The sequence below is a fragment of the Sardina pilchardus genome, chromosome 4, assembly GCF_963854185.1.
Source record: "Sardina pilchardus chromosome 4, fSarPil1.1, whole genome shotgun sequence".
NCBI classification, from domain to species: Eukaryota; Metazoa; Chordata; class Actinopteri; order Clupeiformes; family Clupeidae; genus Sardina; species Sardina pilchardus.
Window position 1 is genome coordinate 15,596,438 of NC_084997.1, and position 16,128 is coordinate 15,612,565.

Here is a 16,128-nt window from a genome sequence, read left to right on the forward strand (position 1 = left end):
TACTAATGCTTACCAGAAGGAGTGAAATGACATCACGCCTCAAATATTGGGTTCAAGGAACTTTTCCCAGAAACAAAGTTTGAGGGTGTTTCAATTTGGGAACAGAATGGACCTGTCTCCAACGCCCAATTGACAGCAATGGATCCTATATGTTTCGAATCACTTCTAATGTATGTTAAGATAGCAACCGTGTGAGCATGCAGAAAACAAATTGAGACTTGATCTAGTCTAATCTTATGACTCTACATACAATTTCCTTCTCTTTGCCCATGTCATATTAATAACCTGCAGGCAGTAAATGGCAGCTAACATGATTTCCAAAACAACCGCACATAATTAAGTTTAAGCCTATGCTTTTGGTTTGACTGAAATCAAAGAATGCAAGTAGGCTACTGTAGGCCTATAGGCAAAAGTCATAATGTTCACTTAGGCGTATAGGCATAGATTATGGATGTATATTATTAGTAATGTCATATACTGTATGACAGAGGAGAATGAGTCCAGATGAGATAATAATGGGGATATTCAGTAGGCTATAACCCTTAGGCCTACTACCTGGTCAAAAATGTGATCTTGACTTTGATTCATCTTGGCAGCAAGTTCATCTGAGACTGAGCCTGTCCCTGATAAAAATCTATGTCTGTTCAACACACAACTAAGGTAATTAACTGAGTCCTAGTAATCTACTGTGTTTCCAACTATACCTTAAAACCAGAGGAATAGTTACATTTTTATCTTGAGCAGGATTCTGTTTTCCCTAAATTGAGTGATTCCCTGTTATCAGACATCCAACCACTGACATTTAGTTCTGCACTTAGTATATTTTTATCTACTGAATCAGCTGCAAATTAAAAAAAAGTTCACATGAATAGGCTACATACTTCGAGTCATTTCTACAACAGCGAAATAGTGGACCCAGCATAGGCTACAAACTTCATTGATCGCAACCTTTTCTGTCATGTAACCTTTATTTTCAGACTTTTATTATGACATGGACTTCCCAGAGTCCTTCACAAAAGGCGGATATATTTTTGTCAGGCCTTCCGGGATTTGTAGATACGCACCACGAAAATGGCGAAGATCGCCAAAACACACGAAGGTAATAATACAATTTAAAGTATTAAGTTGATAAATGGTCATGGGATTTATACATTGTGCATGTTAGATCGTTCGTTGCAGGTTGACACAATATAATGAATGTGTGATGCTGCCTATCGTTTTTAGTATTCCATTTACAGTGGGCAGAATACGGTGAATAGATAATGGCGTCAAGACAACGTAGCGATAGCTAGCGTGGTCTTCAGCTAGCGAGGTAGATAGTTAGCCTAGATATTGCGCACTCAAAATTGCATTTACTTGATTAGCTAGCCATGTAGGTTATGTTCATCAGTTATTCTCTAGTTTGAAATGAGCATCTTAACAATAAATATAATGTTCATTGTGCCAACCTGGTGTTTGCTAAATGAACTCTCTACTGTTTGTGTATGGCCTGTAACTCCAAAATGGCGCATGGAAGTTGGTGTGCAATCTCAAATGTTGACAAATGGTCAACCTAAATTGCATGCAATGTCGTGAATGAAGTTACTTACACATCTGGTGTGGTGTGGTGTGCTATTCCAAACAAAAATTCAACGTTAGCGCTAGCAAAGTCTGGAACCGAAACGAAATGTGTAGGGCAGGCCGAGTGCTACCCCTGGCAAACGTTACCTTTAGTTAAACTGGCAGCGAGTGGTCTACGTAACTAGCTGCCCTTTATGAACGTCAACGTTAAATCAAATTAAACCTTGATTTTAGTATGTATTTCTCTACATTGGTTGGTTAGTTAACTACAATGATCTAATGGGTCAATGTAACGTTACGAGAGTGGTTTAGTCCAGCCAGCCATATTGATGCAAGGCTAACGTTAAGGAAGAATGGCCGTGCTGGCACGGTTCACTGCCACAGGTCATGGAAGCGTTGCGTTACGATCACTGATTTCAGTGAAATTGTATGTTGTTGCACTAACGTTACAGGTTTTCAAAAATGTAATTTCACGAAACTCTGTACAGTCTCTACGTAACGTTGACGTAATGTGTAATGGGGCCGCGTTAGCAACATCTCAAGTCAGCATTAGCCTAATACTTACATAATCTTAAAATAATTTGAATAATAATTTCAGAAATACACGTTTCTAAAATTATTTTTTTGGTGCAAGACCCAATGATAAATAGTTTAACCAGACTTCAACCAGAATCTGGTTGAACATGTGATTCAAATGGTCATGTAAACTATGTTGAGTATGAGTTTATCTTGTTGTTCGTTGATGGAGGAATGATGTAATATTTGGGGAAATCCTCTCTAAATGTTCAGTGTCTGCTGTCTGTTAAGCCTGCTGTGGTCACATCATGAGTTTTGCTCTCTGCCCTTTGCAGACATCGAGGCGCAGATCCTGGAGATCCAGGGGATGAAAGCCGCCCTGGTGGAGCAAGGAGAAGAGGGTGTTGGGCTGGATTCCACTGGATACTATGACCAGGAGATCTATGGAGGCAGCGACAGCCGCTTTGCCGGATATGTCACCTCCATTGCTGCCAATGAACAGGAGGATGTAAGTCCTACATTTTATGTACCGGTATTTATTTTGTTTATACAAAAACCTGCTGGACTGGTCCCCTTCCACCGCTCTGGTGTTGAGGGGGACCTGATGGCTCTGTTGTCCATGTGTGTTTGGTTGTGGATGTGTGTACATGCTGGGATAGCCAGGCACTGCCAGGCTTGACCAGACAGTTTCCCTTTCATTTTTTGTAGGACGACGAGGAGGACTCTTCGACCAGTTTACTGGGTCAAAAGAAACCAGGGTACCATGCTCCGGTGGCTATACTTAATTCAATACCACAGTCCGATGAGCAGGTGAGCAAAATGCTTTTTTCCCCACTCAGTGCAAAGTAGTCCTTTACTGCACAGAATGACAGTTGATCCAAGAATTAACTGTTGTGCCATTGCTTGCTTGCTTTATTTGTTTGTTTATTGTGAACTTGACTAAATCAGCCTCTTCTCCTCTTGGTTCTTTCAGTACGATCCGTTTGCGGAGCACCGCCCACAGAAGATCGTGGACCGCGAGGACGAGTACAAAGCCCGCAGGCGGCAGATGATCATCTCTCCAGAGCGACTCGACCCGTTTGCAGATGGTAAATGTCGTGCCACTTCTCCTCCCGCCATATTGTTTGTCCTCTTTCCATCCTGATATGCACTACTTGTTCCTATGCTTCCCCACCCCACCCTCCCAGTCAGTTACCAGAACCACCTGTGGTCCAAACCAGCCTTTTCTTCTGGTGCTTAACCCTTCGAGCACCACCTATTAGCTTGCTCCCCAGACAGGCTTTCCCTTCGTATCTCTCTTTCATTTTGCCAAGGATCAGATGGGTGTACTCTCCCTCTAGAGCTCTTTGAGTTCAAAATCTCTCCCAAAAAAAGTCTAAAGCTTGATTTTTCAAACAAGATGCTCAACACTTTTCAAGCTGGTTTCTTTGATGGGCAAAACTGAAATGTAAAGGCTGCCTTTGAATTGTTAAGACAGGGAGAGGTGCAGTGTGTTTTTTGGGGAGTGGAAGTTGGGTGTCGACTTTTTAAAGTGAGCCCAACAAGACATGGGTTGCAGGTAGGTGTGTACATGTGTGTCTCGAAGGGTTAATGGATCTGGGTGGAAATGTGGAGTTTTTTGTTCATGATGTGTGGTTCAGAAGCTAAAGCAGGGCATTTAAACTCTGATCTACTACAAGGCTGTGCAATAAAGAAACATGAAGACATGTTGAAGTGCTTGACCACTTAGTCCCTTTGGCACTCTGCCTTGGACGTCAAAAGAAATCACCCCCTCCGTCACCTGCTGAAGTCAGCAACGTGTGTAAGTCTAGGTCTGGTTTCTGAGCTGGTGGAACAAAGATGTCCTCATAGTTTATTTTTAGAAGACCTCTGTAAAGTCTTCACATAGGCTTATATGTATAATCCTGCTGTTAATCCAACTGGACTGCTCTCAAATTTTCAGATTTGCTACAGACTCTTACAATCTGTGGTGTTTAACAGTGGTTTAGCATAGCAATAGTTAGCCTACAGCCTAGAGTCCTTTTGCAATGCCATTTGACTTACACTAAAGAAATAATGTTGCATTATCTTCATATCAGAGTTCACTTCTAACTTGAGCAACATTTACAGAATATGGCACTGTATAGTGATCCACCGTATCAGTCTTTTCCTCACTCAGTGTTCAACATAATTAGATTAAGACTTCAGCCCTCGTGTGGCTTCTGGTATAGTTACAGTTCAGACACTAGTGGGTTGACTTTTCAGTGGCAGGTCATGTCATGACCACCTGTGGTGCAGTGGCTACGGGATGTCAAATCATCATATCGATCTGTCTTGCTGTTTTACAATAGCACTGCATATCGGTGTCGTCAAATGTCCACTGTGGGCCACCGTTGATGGTCCAGTTGGCAATATGTGGGGCACATGGGAACAGCACTCTTGAGAATACGGCATAACTTCTCCCAGCCAAGAGCAACTGAATGGCTGTGATGACCCTTGGAAAAAATCTTGTTTGCCTACATTTGCTGGTACACGTAGGATACTTCCATCTGGCCTTCTGCCCCTGGAAGCGAGTTGTTTTTCTTTCCCAGACTTGGCCAGAAACTCCAGAAATGGGAAAATATGGCTAGCTAGCAGTAGCCTTTGGGTTTCTACTGACTATGTTCTGGCCTTACTTTCCTAACAGTTTGCACTCAAGAGGTTTGCGTTTTTCCCAGAGTTCCCCACTGCCTGTCACAAAGCCTAACTAGTTCAAAATGGGTCATTCACATGCACCCATCAGTAACAGCCAACGATAGGCTAACCTTAGCGCCTCTGCAAAACTTAACGTAGGGGGACTATCAGCCTGCATGTAGCTAGCTGGAGATAGACACACCATCTGCTGTAATGCAAAATTGTTGATGTAAATATATTTCCATTTTACATCTACTGTAAAATAGAAATATATATTTAAAATCTGTGTACTACAATTCAACCGGCCCATACTAACTGTCCTTAATTTCTCTCCTACAGCAGTACTGCTTTGCCAGTCCTGTCTGCACTCTCTTAAGGGTGCAGCAACTCATCCTGTGTAGGTTATGGTGAACAAATCACAGAAGAGAGGTTTTTGTTTTGGTAGTTATATCAGGGCCCAAGGAGGCCAGTCTTTGGCCTGTAACGATGAGGCCACTGCCAGAGTAATGCTCTGTGTTTGAAAGATGAATAGAAATACAATTGCATCGTTATCAGAGCTGCAAGATGAAGAATTGCCCTATTATTCCAGCACAGAAAATAAAATCCATAAGTGTCCGAAAGAAGAGGAAGTCACCCATCCCAAATTCAGTCAAATAGAATTGAAAAGTCAAATTGCTCTGTAATTTACTTTGTCTTCATTTAGTAATTCCTTGGGGGGGGAAAAAATCCAATTCAGTTTTTTCTCTCTCTCTCATTGAGGTGTTAGTGAAAGGAGTTTTTTTTTTTTTTCTGAGTGACGTTCACATCACAGGTGGTATGCTTTTGTGTGTGAGTTCCAACCCTTTTCCAAAGTGTTACTAATGGTAAAGAGAAATTTTCTAGGCTTCTTTTCTGCCGGTTGAAGTCTGACTGCAGATGGACCCTTGGCACAGAAAGTGTACGTATTCTGGAGAGCACAGCCCAGGACCCCCTGCATCAATGATGGCTATATCCTCTCCTTATCTCCTTAAAAGACAAACAAAGCAAAAACGAAAAATCAAATCAATGTACCTGCCTGTTAATGTATCAGAGCCATGACTGTGTGTAGTTGTATGTAGGGCTGTTTGTTTCCCTTGTGAAGCCGAGCTGTAATGAACACCAGAGGAGAGTTAAGTAAAGTCAGACTTGACTGTAAAGTGAAGGGTTAGGTGCCTGTCTTGTGTCTTGTTTTGCTTATGTGTATATATGTGTGTGTGTGTGTGTGTGGGCGCAGCCGTTGCGGCTCACGTTTGTTTAACCGTCTGGTATGTATGTTGGTGCTCTTTCGAATAGGGGGGAAAACGCCAGACCCAAAGCAGCAGGCTAGGACCTACATGGACGTCATGAGGGAGCAGCACCTGAGCAAGGAAGAGGTGCGACACAGTCTCCACTATTATTCTCACCCATTCTGTTGAATGCAGTACAGTTAGCTTCATTTAAATCGCTGTCAATTACTGCTAGCTTGTTGATTGGGATGGTGGTAGCACAGTGGCTAAGGAACTGTGCTGGCAGCCAGTAGCCAGAAAAAGTTGAGGGTTCAATTCCCGGCTGCCACCGCTGTGTCCTTGAGCAAGAACACTTAAACCTGAGTTCCCTTGGGGCAACTGGCCCGCTTTGGATAAAGGCGTCAGCCAAGTGAATAAATAAGATTACCGTTGATGGTGCATTAATGTTTTCTCACCAATTATTTTTATTAACTTACAGAATTACTGTTGGTTACTGTTAAATTGTTGTTGATTTACGACGTCAGTGTTGCATTGATGTTTTCCACTAATGTGCTGCCCTGTGCTGGTCCCTCTTTACAGAAAGAGATCAGGCAGCAGCTGTTGGAGAAGTCCAAGTCCGGAGACCTGAAAGTCGTGAGCCAGAACGGCTCTGGTGCCTCACAAGCCCCCACTGCCGCTGCCGCCGCCGCCGCCGCCGCCAAGCGCAAGCGCCGCTGGGATCAGACCGCTGACCCGGGCACGCCCAGCAACTCCACCCCCAAGAAACTGTCCAGCTGGGACCAGGCTGACGCTGGCTCTGAGGTAACCTCCAGGCCTGCGAATCCAATTCAGAGGACCTGCTGTTTTGACTAGTTATGGTTCTTGGTATGAAATGTGGGTGTGGTTGACTAGCGGTAACATCAACAGGATAACAGGATAAAAGTGTCTACTAAATATTAGTCAACTTCAGCATCCGTAAGAGTTATTCTTTTGTTATTACTGTTGCTTATGTGTCTCTTTTTTTTATGGTTTTCCCAGACTCCGGGACACACACCTGGACACACTCCCTCCAACAGCCGCTGGGACGAGACCCCAGGTCGCCCCAAGGGCAGCGAGACGCCCGGCGCCACCCCCAGCTCCCGCATGTGGGAACCCACCCCTAGCCACACCCCCGCCGGCGCCGCCACGCCCGGCCGAGACGCCACCCCCGGCCACGGCAGCAGCACGCCCAGCGTGCGCAAGAACCGCTGGGACGAGACGCCAAAGACCGAGAGAGGTAAGAGACGCGCCGCGCGTCGTGTCACGCCGTAGATGCTCTTGGTGAAGTACCCGGCGGCGGCGGTGCTAGTGTAGTGGTTAAGGAGCTGGGCTAGCGTGCAGTAGCCTGAAAGTTGTCGGTTCAATTCCCGGTTTCCACCGTTGTGCCCTTGAGCAAGGCTCCGGTGACCGTGTCCCTTGTAATTAACTCACTCACTTTGGGCAAAAAAAGTGTCTGCTTAATGTAATGTAATGTAATGAAATGTAAAAGCACACAGGGGGATTTTGGGTCCAAACAAAGCTGTGTTTTGAGACTGACGTCGCCTCTCTCCGACTTCCCTCCTCCCCCAGAGACCCCTGGCCATGGCAGCGGTTGGGCCGAGACACCGCGCACAGACCGAGGCGAAGAGTCCGTGGGTGAGACGCCCACCCCGGGCGCCAGCAAGAGGAAGTCCCGCTGGGACGAAACGCCCGCCAGCCAGATCGGCTCCTCCACCCCTCTGCTCACACCCGGGAAAACTCCCATCGGCACGCCAGCCATGAACATGGCCACCCCAACCCCAGGTAAGTGTTGACGTTGACCGTGAACCAGAATGTACAAGTGACACTATATTCCTCTGAGTTGTGGCGAGTTGTGGCATGGCTTGTTCAACAGCAGCGCTTGGTTGTGTTTCCAGGTCACCTGATGAGCATGACCCCAGAGCAGCTGCAGGCCTGGCGCTGGGAGAGGGAGATCGACGAGAGGAACCGCCCGCTCACCGACGAGGAGCTGGACGCCATGTTCCCAGAGGGATACAAGGTACTTAACGTTCACGTCAGGCCAATTGCTAACGGCCATGAGAAAATGACCATGACCGTCCGTCATGCCAAGCACGTTCCCGTAGTAAATGAATAAGCATCCATATGTGCAGCATCCTATTTAAGGTTCCATAGCGACATCAGCTTGAAATGGTCTCCATTTGGTTTGTTTCTAGAAGCTAGTCTTATGGACAAGTTGTCTGTTTTTTGAGTGTCTTACTCCATGTCTTAAATCTCTCCAGGTTCTGCCACCGCCAGCGGGCTATGTTCCCATCCGCACCCCGGCCCGCAAGCTCTCCGCCACGCCCACTCCCATCGGGGGCATGACTGGGTTCCACATGCAGCAGGAGGACCGCTCCATGAAGCAGGTCAACGACCAGCCCTCCGGCAACCTGCCCTTCCTCAAGCCAGACGACATCCAGTACTTCGACAAGCTCTTGGTGCGTTAATTTATTTATTTTTTTTTTTAATTATCCTCTCCATTCGATCTCTAGTCATGTCTGAATGAGGATGTATTCCTCATTCAAATATTTGCCTCAAATCTTAAAATTAAACCTTTGTCACGCATTACCCACAGTTATTTTGCCTATAGTCACTACAAGTCTCTTAATGTCATTAGCCCTCTGTGATGGGCTAACGACGTTGCGGTGATGTTGTGTCTAACCTGAAGCCTGTTGTATGATTTCAGGTGGAGGTGGATGAGTCCACTCTGAGCCCCGAGGAACAGAAGGAGCGCAAGATCATGAAGCTGCTGCTGAAGATCAAAAACGGCACCCCACCCATGAGAAAGGTGAGGCTTACCTACACACAAAAAACACACACGCTGCCATTTTATCTGCCCTTCATTCCTCTTCTCTGTGCCGTGTAATACATAGTTAGTTGTACTTAAATTGATTTCATTCTTCTGTGTCCTCCTAGGCTGCTCTGAGACAGATCACAGACAAGGCGCGAGAGTTTGGCGCTGGACCCCTCTTCAACCAAATCCTGCCCCTGCTCATGTCTCCCACACTGGAGGACCAGGAGCGCCATCTGCTGGTGAAAGTCATTGATCGCATCCTGTACAAGCTGGATGACTTGGTCAGACCATATGTACACAAGGTGAGTTTAACACTTGATAAAAAACGTTTTCCCCTTCACTAGACCTCAAGGTTTGGGATAGTTAGTGATGTATTACAGTAATCTCCGGTGTATTGGCTGCATCGTGTATAAGATGCAGGACAGGCTTTGTTTCAAGTTAAAAGAAACAAAACCATATTAACTGCACCTGTGTATTAACCTCATAGCTGAAATTACGGTATCATTTTAATGTTCCCATTTTCTGTCCTTGCTGCTCACTGAGGAGTTGTTGAGGACGAGAGATACTTCATTATTTGCTGATTAAATGTGGTCCCCTCTGTTGAACAGATCCTGGTGGTTATCGAGCCCCTGCTGATTGATGAAGATTACTACGCCAGAGTGGAAGGCAGAGAGATCATCTCTAATTTGGCCAAGGTAAGACCCTGCTTGTTCCTATAGCGACACATTTCATGGTAGAGTAATTTACCTGCATCTGAAGTGATGCCCTGTGATGGAAACACGCGTTTTAAGAGCTCTTTTCTCTGCCTGTTTAAAGATGCATGTTTGGTTGTTTTCCCACAGGCCGCTGGTTTGGCCACCATGATCTCCACCATGAGGCCCGACATTGACAACATGGACGAGTACGTGAGAAACACCACGGCCCGTGCCTTTGCCGTGGTGGCGTCCGCCCTGGGCATCCCCTCCCTGCTGCCCTTCCTCAAGGCCGTGTGCAAGAGCAAGAAGTCCTGGCAGGCTCGCCACACTGGCATCAAGATCGTCCAGCAGATCGCCATCCTCATGGGCTGTGCCATCCTGCCCCACTTGCGCAGCTTGGTGGAGATCATTGAACATGGTCAGTCCACTTCCAGCTTTTATGTCGTTCATCCCATTGTTGGCTTTGATAATTGTGTTCGACCTTCAATGCTGCATTACTGTAACTGCTGATGGACTGAAATCGGCTGTTGCCTGTTGTATATCTGCTAGAAGAGCCATAAATGCAAGCAATATTTGTACTATTCTTGATTGTGACTTACTATTAAAAAAAACAAACAAAATGAATGCTATCTAGGACATCAGAGATGTGCATCTAAGCGGCCTTCCTTGTCGTTGTGTGTTTAGGTCTGGTGGACGAGCAGCAGAAGGTGCGTACCATCAGTGCCCTGGCTATCGCTGCCCTGGCTGAAGCTGCTACCCCATACGGTATCGAGTCCTTCGACTCCGTGCTGAAGCCCCTCTGGAAGGGTATCAGGCAACACAGAGGAAAGGTGAGTCGGGATCCCATTCAGCATTTTTTTTCTTTTCATTATGGTTGCCTCTCATTTGGTGTTTTATACACCCTCCCTTCCTTCCTCGATCCTCGTCCTCACTGATCTAGACAAAGAATGATGGGGTGACAACAATGGGATAGTCTATCCCGTGTTAGTTATAGATCAGTGGGAACGCCCCTTGAGGACCGAGCATTCGAGGATCGAGGAGAGTGTTTGAGAGCCACCCTTGGTGTTTAAAGCAGCATTGTCTTTCATTTGAGTCAGGAGGGCTAAAGCTCTGATTGGTCTTTTCTCCCAGGGTCTGGCCGCCTTCCTGAAAGCCATCGGTTATCTGATCCCGCTCATGGACGCCGAGTACGCCAACTACTACACCAGGGAAGTGATGCTTATCCTCATCCGAGAGTTCCAGTCTCCCGACGAGGAGATGAAGAAGATTGTGCTCAAGGTGAGCCTCGCTGGGCCACATGAAGGCCACATGTGGGTCATATGTGAGCCAGTGTCGGCACACTCCACTTGCACAGCACAGCACAGCACAGCACAGTCACTGCAGTGTACAGCACAGACATGTTCAGTTCTGTGCACAGGCTCGGATGATGGAATAGTTGATGTGCTATGTGTGTTGTGCCCCACACGTTGTCATCTAAACTTTTAAAGTACAGTTGGAAGTGTACAATACATGACCTTAACAAGTTTCTGTTGCCGTGTGTGTGTCATAGGTGGTGAAGCAGTGCTGTGGCACAGATGGTGTTGAGGCCAACTACATTAAGACCGAGATCCTCCCCCCGTTCTTCAAGCACTTCTGGCAGCACAGAATGGCCTTGGACAGACGCAACTACAGACAGGTACAGCCTACGAACTACTTTAATTTCAAAGCTTTAACTATAATTTAATTAATTAATTTAATTAGTTCATTATAGTTAAAGCTTAATATTATATGGGATATCTGACAATATATGGAGAAATGGGATGTGGACAGTTTGGATACTATTTAGAGTAATACTGCAACCCTGTTTAAAGTGAAAGTTGTTGGTAACGCAACATAACCTGTCTCATCCCACAGCTGGTAGACACCACGGTGGAGCTGGCCAATAAGGTGGGGGCGGCGGAAATCATCTCTCGCATCGTGGACGACCTGAAGGACGAGGCCGAGCAGTACAGGAAGATGGTGATGGAGACCATCGAGAAGATCATGGGCAACCTGGGCGCCGCCGACATCGACCACAAGCTGGAGGAGCAGCTGATCGACGGCATCCTGTACGCCTTCCAGGAGCAGACCACGGAGGTGAGGAGAGAACTCACACATGGCCTTATGGGTTTTAAATAGTGCGCAGAAGGATCTGGCTTGTGTGACGTCGTCCAACATGCAAACAGTTTGAAATTCTGTAGTTGTATTTAAGGCAAAGGCGGACATCCCGGGTTCAGAAAGTAAAAAAGTCCTGCCAAGTATTTGATCCAACCATTTAGTAAACCAGCTCATCCTAATTAGCAACACAGGTGATCTCACTAATTTTCTGATCTACCTGGCTAAGTGCATAGGTAGAAAGAGTGGCCCAATCCCAATGTCCGGACTCAAGAACTCACGGACTTTGGTGCGCGTTCTCGCGAAATTCGTAAGGGTTTAGGGCTGTCCCAATGTAGAATTACAACGGGCGGGAGGGTTTGAGTACAGACTTACCGAGCCCTTTCCGTGAGTCTGCATCGGTGCAGACTTAACCTAAGGGAATTACCCACAGTTCAAAGTGTTGTGACGTTTACCGCGGAGATCATAGAAAAATCCGGAAATGAAGGTAAACAACAGCACGCACGACACACGTGCATGGTGCAAATGTTAGCAACGTCTTTGTTAGTAAACATCGCCAAGGTACATGTGATCTCGTGAAGTGCTGTCCCAATCCCAAATACCTATCTGAGCCTATGTGGCCTCACACACTCACTCACTTAGCACCTGAGATCAATTAAGTCTGTGAGTCTTTAGTTCTTAGTCTTTAGGGCTGACATTGGGATTGGGCCAATATATGGCAGGACTTTTACTTTCTGGAACCAGCAATGTCCGCCTCTGATTAAAGGTTTACATGTTGACCTAGAAGTTTTGGCTTTTAGATATAGTTCTTTTAGTATGAAACCGATTCAAAATGTTGAGGTAGATTGAAGGGGAATGGAGGAATTTGAAGCTGGTGCCATTGTGTTCCCACATCAGTTGCTCATGTGGTGTGTGTGTGTGTGTGTGTGTGTGTGTGTGTTCTCCAGGACTCTGTGATGCTGAATGGTTTTGGCACTGTGGTCAACGCTCTGGGCAAGCGCGTGAAGCCCTACCTGCCTCAGATCTGCGGTACCGTCCTCTGGCGTCTCAACAACAAGTCTGCCAAAGTCCGTCAGCAGGCCGCCGACCTCATCTCGCGTACGGCCGTGGTGATGAAGACATGTCAGGAGGTGAGATGGAAGGACAGAAGCGCACACACTCACACTGGGAAAAGGACATTAAGATACACACCCATAGACACGTGCATTAATGGCACACCTGTGCAGCCTTTCCTGTCCTTTGCTCTAACATTTGTAACCTTGTTCCCCATCGTAGGAGAAGCTGATGGGTCATTTGGGTGTGGTGCTGTACGAGTACCTGGGAGAGGAGTACCCAGAAGTCCTGGGCAGTATCCTTGGAGCTCTAAAGGCCATTGTTAACGTCATCGGTCAGTCATTTCCCCTAATATCCCAACAACTTCTCTGGCTTATACGTGTATGGTAATGAGGTGACCGCAGTCGAGCCACATATTAATTTGACTCTGCTTCAACTCTGCAGGTATGCATAAGATGACGCCACCCATCAAAGACTTGCTTCCGCGTTTGACTCCCATTCTGAAGAACAGGCACGAGAAGGTGCAGGAGAACTGTATTGACCTGGTGGGCAGAATTGCTGACAGGTCAGTGCCGTCCATCCCTATCTCCACGCTCTCTCTCTTTATCAAAGTCTACTGGAAATGATGGTTGAAAAACAATGTAATTACTCATAGGAAATGCCTAATGTATCCGCAGCTATCTGTGCCTTCCAGCGTGCTGTGAAGTGTCTACCCCACTGTGTTTATCCAGTGAAATATGGCAGATTTTCCATAGTGAATTCCAAGGCTTAAGTGCTGGTCTCATGTTACAGGGGTGCTGAATACGTCTCTGCCCGCGAGTGGATGCGCATCTGCTTCGAGCTGCTGGAGCTCCTGAAGGCCCACAAGAAGGCCATCCGCAGAGCTGCCGTCAACACTTTCGGCTACATCGCCAAAGCTATCGGGTAAGTTCGGCTTTCGTTTTGCCAAATATAACCCTACACCTTGACATACAAGGGTATTAGATGGACTCGATAGAAACCAGCACTTAGTAGATGGATAAAGATCATATCTTCAGTTGTCAATATGTCCGTCTTTATGTAATAGCAATAAGATGGACACTATTAAATCCATCAGAGTTGAAAGGGGCAAGAGTGGAGCTTCATTGGTTGCTTAACACAGTCTCATGATCGACTAATAAAAACACGTTTTGCATGCTTTCTTTCCCTTCCTTAGTCCTCATGACGTGTTGGCCACACTGCTCAACAACCTGAAGGTGCAGGAGCGTCAGAACCGCGTGTGCACGACGGTGGCCATCGCCATCGTGGCCGAGACGTGTTCTCCCTTCACCGTGCTCCCGGCGCTGATGAACGAGTACCGGGTGCCCGAGCTCAACGTGCAGAACGGCGTGCTCAAGTCGCTCTCCTTCCTCTTCGAGTACATCGGCGAGATGGGCAAGGACTACATCTACGCCGTCACGCCTCTCCTCGAGGACGCGCTGATGGACAGGTGAGACCCGCATCCGCGGTTATTCTGTAAACCCATACGTTACGATCAGGGAGGGTATATAACAATCTGAAAATGTAGCAGTGTGAAAACATTTGTGTATGAACGTTCATTTTTGAAGACGGCAACTTGTTAGCACTTGTCAGAAACGTCACTAATCTTGTGGTGGTGGTGTACTCAAAAATACAGTACAGAAAAATAAATCGGTGAATTAAGTGACTTTGTGCATGGATGATGTGTAAAATGTACACCGTAAATGATGACCGCACGTGTTAAATCTTGTGCTTGCATGGTGGCCAATCTTCTCGTTTACCCACTGACCGCGCTCTCTTGTGTCCTCCTGTGCAGAGACCTGGTCCACAGGCAAACGGCGAGCGCTGTGGTGCAGCACATGTCCCTGGGCGTGTACGGCTTCGGCTGCGAGGACTCGCTCAACCACCTGCTCAACTACGTGTGGCCCAACGTGTTCGAGACGTCGCCTCACGTCATCCAGGCCGTGATGGGCGCACTGGAGGGCCTGCGGGTAGCCATCGGACCCTGCCGCATGCTGCAGTACTGCCTACAGGTAACACACACACACACACACACACACACACACACACACCTCAATTGACACCAGTCAATACTCCTTATGCCATCTGCTGCATTATATGTACATCTTTCGGTTGGCTCACTTGGAATGATAGTCTTAAGCTATCCATCATACTTGATTTAGTTAAACACCCAGTGAGTCTTAAGAGCAATAACCCTGATCTGATGTGATGTGCTTGGGTTGGGATGGTTATCGGGGTTTATTTCAATGCTAACTTCACGTTTGTCTCTCAACAGGGTCTGTTCCACCCAGCCCGAAAGGTGCGAGATGTGTACTGGAAGATCTACAACTCCATCTACATCGGTTCCCAAGATGCCCTCATCGCCCACTACCCACTGGTCTACAACGACGAGAAGAACCCTTTTGTTCGATTTGAGTTGGAGTACTTCCTGTGATCATACCAAACCTGAATGTGCACTCTTTCTCTCTTTCTCCCTCTCTCTCTCTCTCTTTCCTCTGTCCTTTTTGTCCATCCTTACTGGTTTCAAGGACCTGCTCCATTTTTTTTATTATTATTATTGCTATTATAATTATAGTTCTCTGTTTGTGGGCTACCAACAAGCTACGGACACTGTAGCAGTAGATTGATTTTTAATGATGAGAAACGAGGGATGAACATATGACGCTTCAAGCTTGTAGATGTTTTGTGTTTGGAAAAATGTTTTCAATGAGGAATTGCAGTAGAAGGCAAGTAGCAGCATTGCAAGAAGTAAAACAAACAAAAAAAAAGCTGGCAGCAAGGCCTGGTAAGCGTTCTATTACTTATGTCATGGTTTCTGTGTATTATGACCCCTTAGGAAATGCCCCTCACCAATCTCCATCAATCACCCATCTGTTCTTATTGAAATGCTGTTTAATTTGAGCGAATAAACATTTGTGTATAAAATTCAAACTCCGGTGGGGTGTCTGTCTGATTGTAATTGATGGCAGCAAAACAGGTTTGCTTGTAGAAGGTGAAAAAATCTGAGCTGTTCTTATCCAGTGTGTAACATATTGTAACAATCTGTGTACACCCAGAAGATGTTTATTTTGAGGTAGTTTCGGGGTTATTATTCCAAGCATTATTTCTACGTTGTCAGTGTTTGAATTGCTATATCCAGTTGTACTAGTTGGGCATGAATTTGACTTGAGGTTTGGCTTTCCACCAGTAAGGCAGTTCCATTTAAATTGGCTAGAGATTCAATGTCTCATGTGCAGCTGCCTATTAAGTACAGACAATTGTATTGAATGTGAAGGGTCTTCAGTTTCAGATATGCCTCACATGGATATCTTTGGATATATTTTTTTCTTTTAAATAGATTTACTCCAAGGTAATGAAGTGTAGATCATTGGGCTAAATGCATATACCATCAATGCAAGGTGAACAGAATCCCTGTTATTTCTTTACA

At 46.1% G+C, this 16,128-nt stretch overlaps 1 protein-coding gene across 2 annotated transcripts; it reads left to right on the top strand.

The window, feature by feature from the left end:
- The first annotated feature begins 1,011 nt into the window (after window positions 1-1,011).
- Window positions 1,012-15,632, top strand: sf3b1 (splicing factor 3b, subunit 1). 2 transcript variants are annotated; one of them, XM_062534322.1, is made up of 25 exons: window positions 1,012-1,099; window positions 2,412-2,584; window positions 2,785-2,886; window positions 3,050-3,164; window positions 6,040-6,119; window positions 6,552-6,773; window positions 6,990-7,227; window positions 7,560-7,772; window positions 7,886-8,007; window positions 8,249-8,446; window positions 8,695-8,796; window positions 8,925-9,104; window positions 9,411-9,497; window positions 9,645-9,915; window positions 10,182-10,327; window positions 10,629-10,775; window positions 11,047-11,172; window positions 11,391-11,612; window positions 12,578-12,760; window positions 12,906-13,017; window positions 13,128-13,248; window positions 13,476-13,607; window positions 13,879-14,151; window positions 14,497-14,713; window positions 14,977-15,632. In XM_062534322.1, exons 1-25 carry the CDS (start codon window positions 1,072-1,074, stop codon window positions 15,133-15,135), a joined length of 3,969 nt encoding a protein of 1,322 aa, XP_062390306.1. In that variant the 5' UTR covers window positions 1,012-1,071; the 3' UTR covers window positions 15,136-15,632. The 2 variants fall into 2 exon arrangements, with proteins under 2 accessions (XP_062390306.1, XP_062390307.1); XM_062534323.1 differs by lacking the exons at window positions 1,012-1,099; window positions 2,412-2,584; window positions 2,785-2,886 and adding an exon at window positions 5,611-5,665 and having other exon boundaries at window positions 3,089-3,164.
- Window positions 15,633-16,128: the final 496 nt, after the last annotated feature.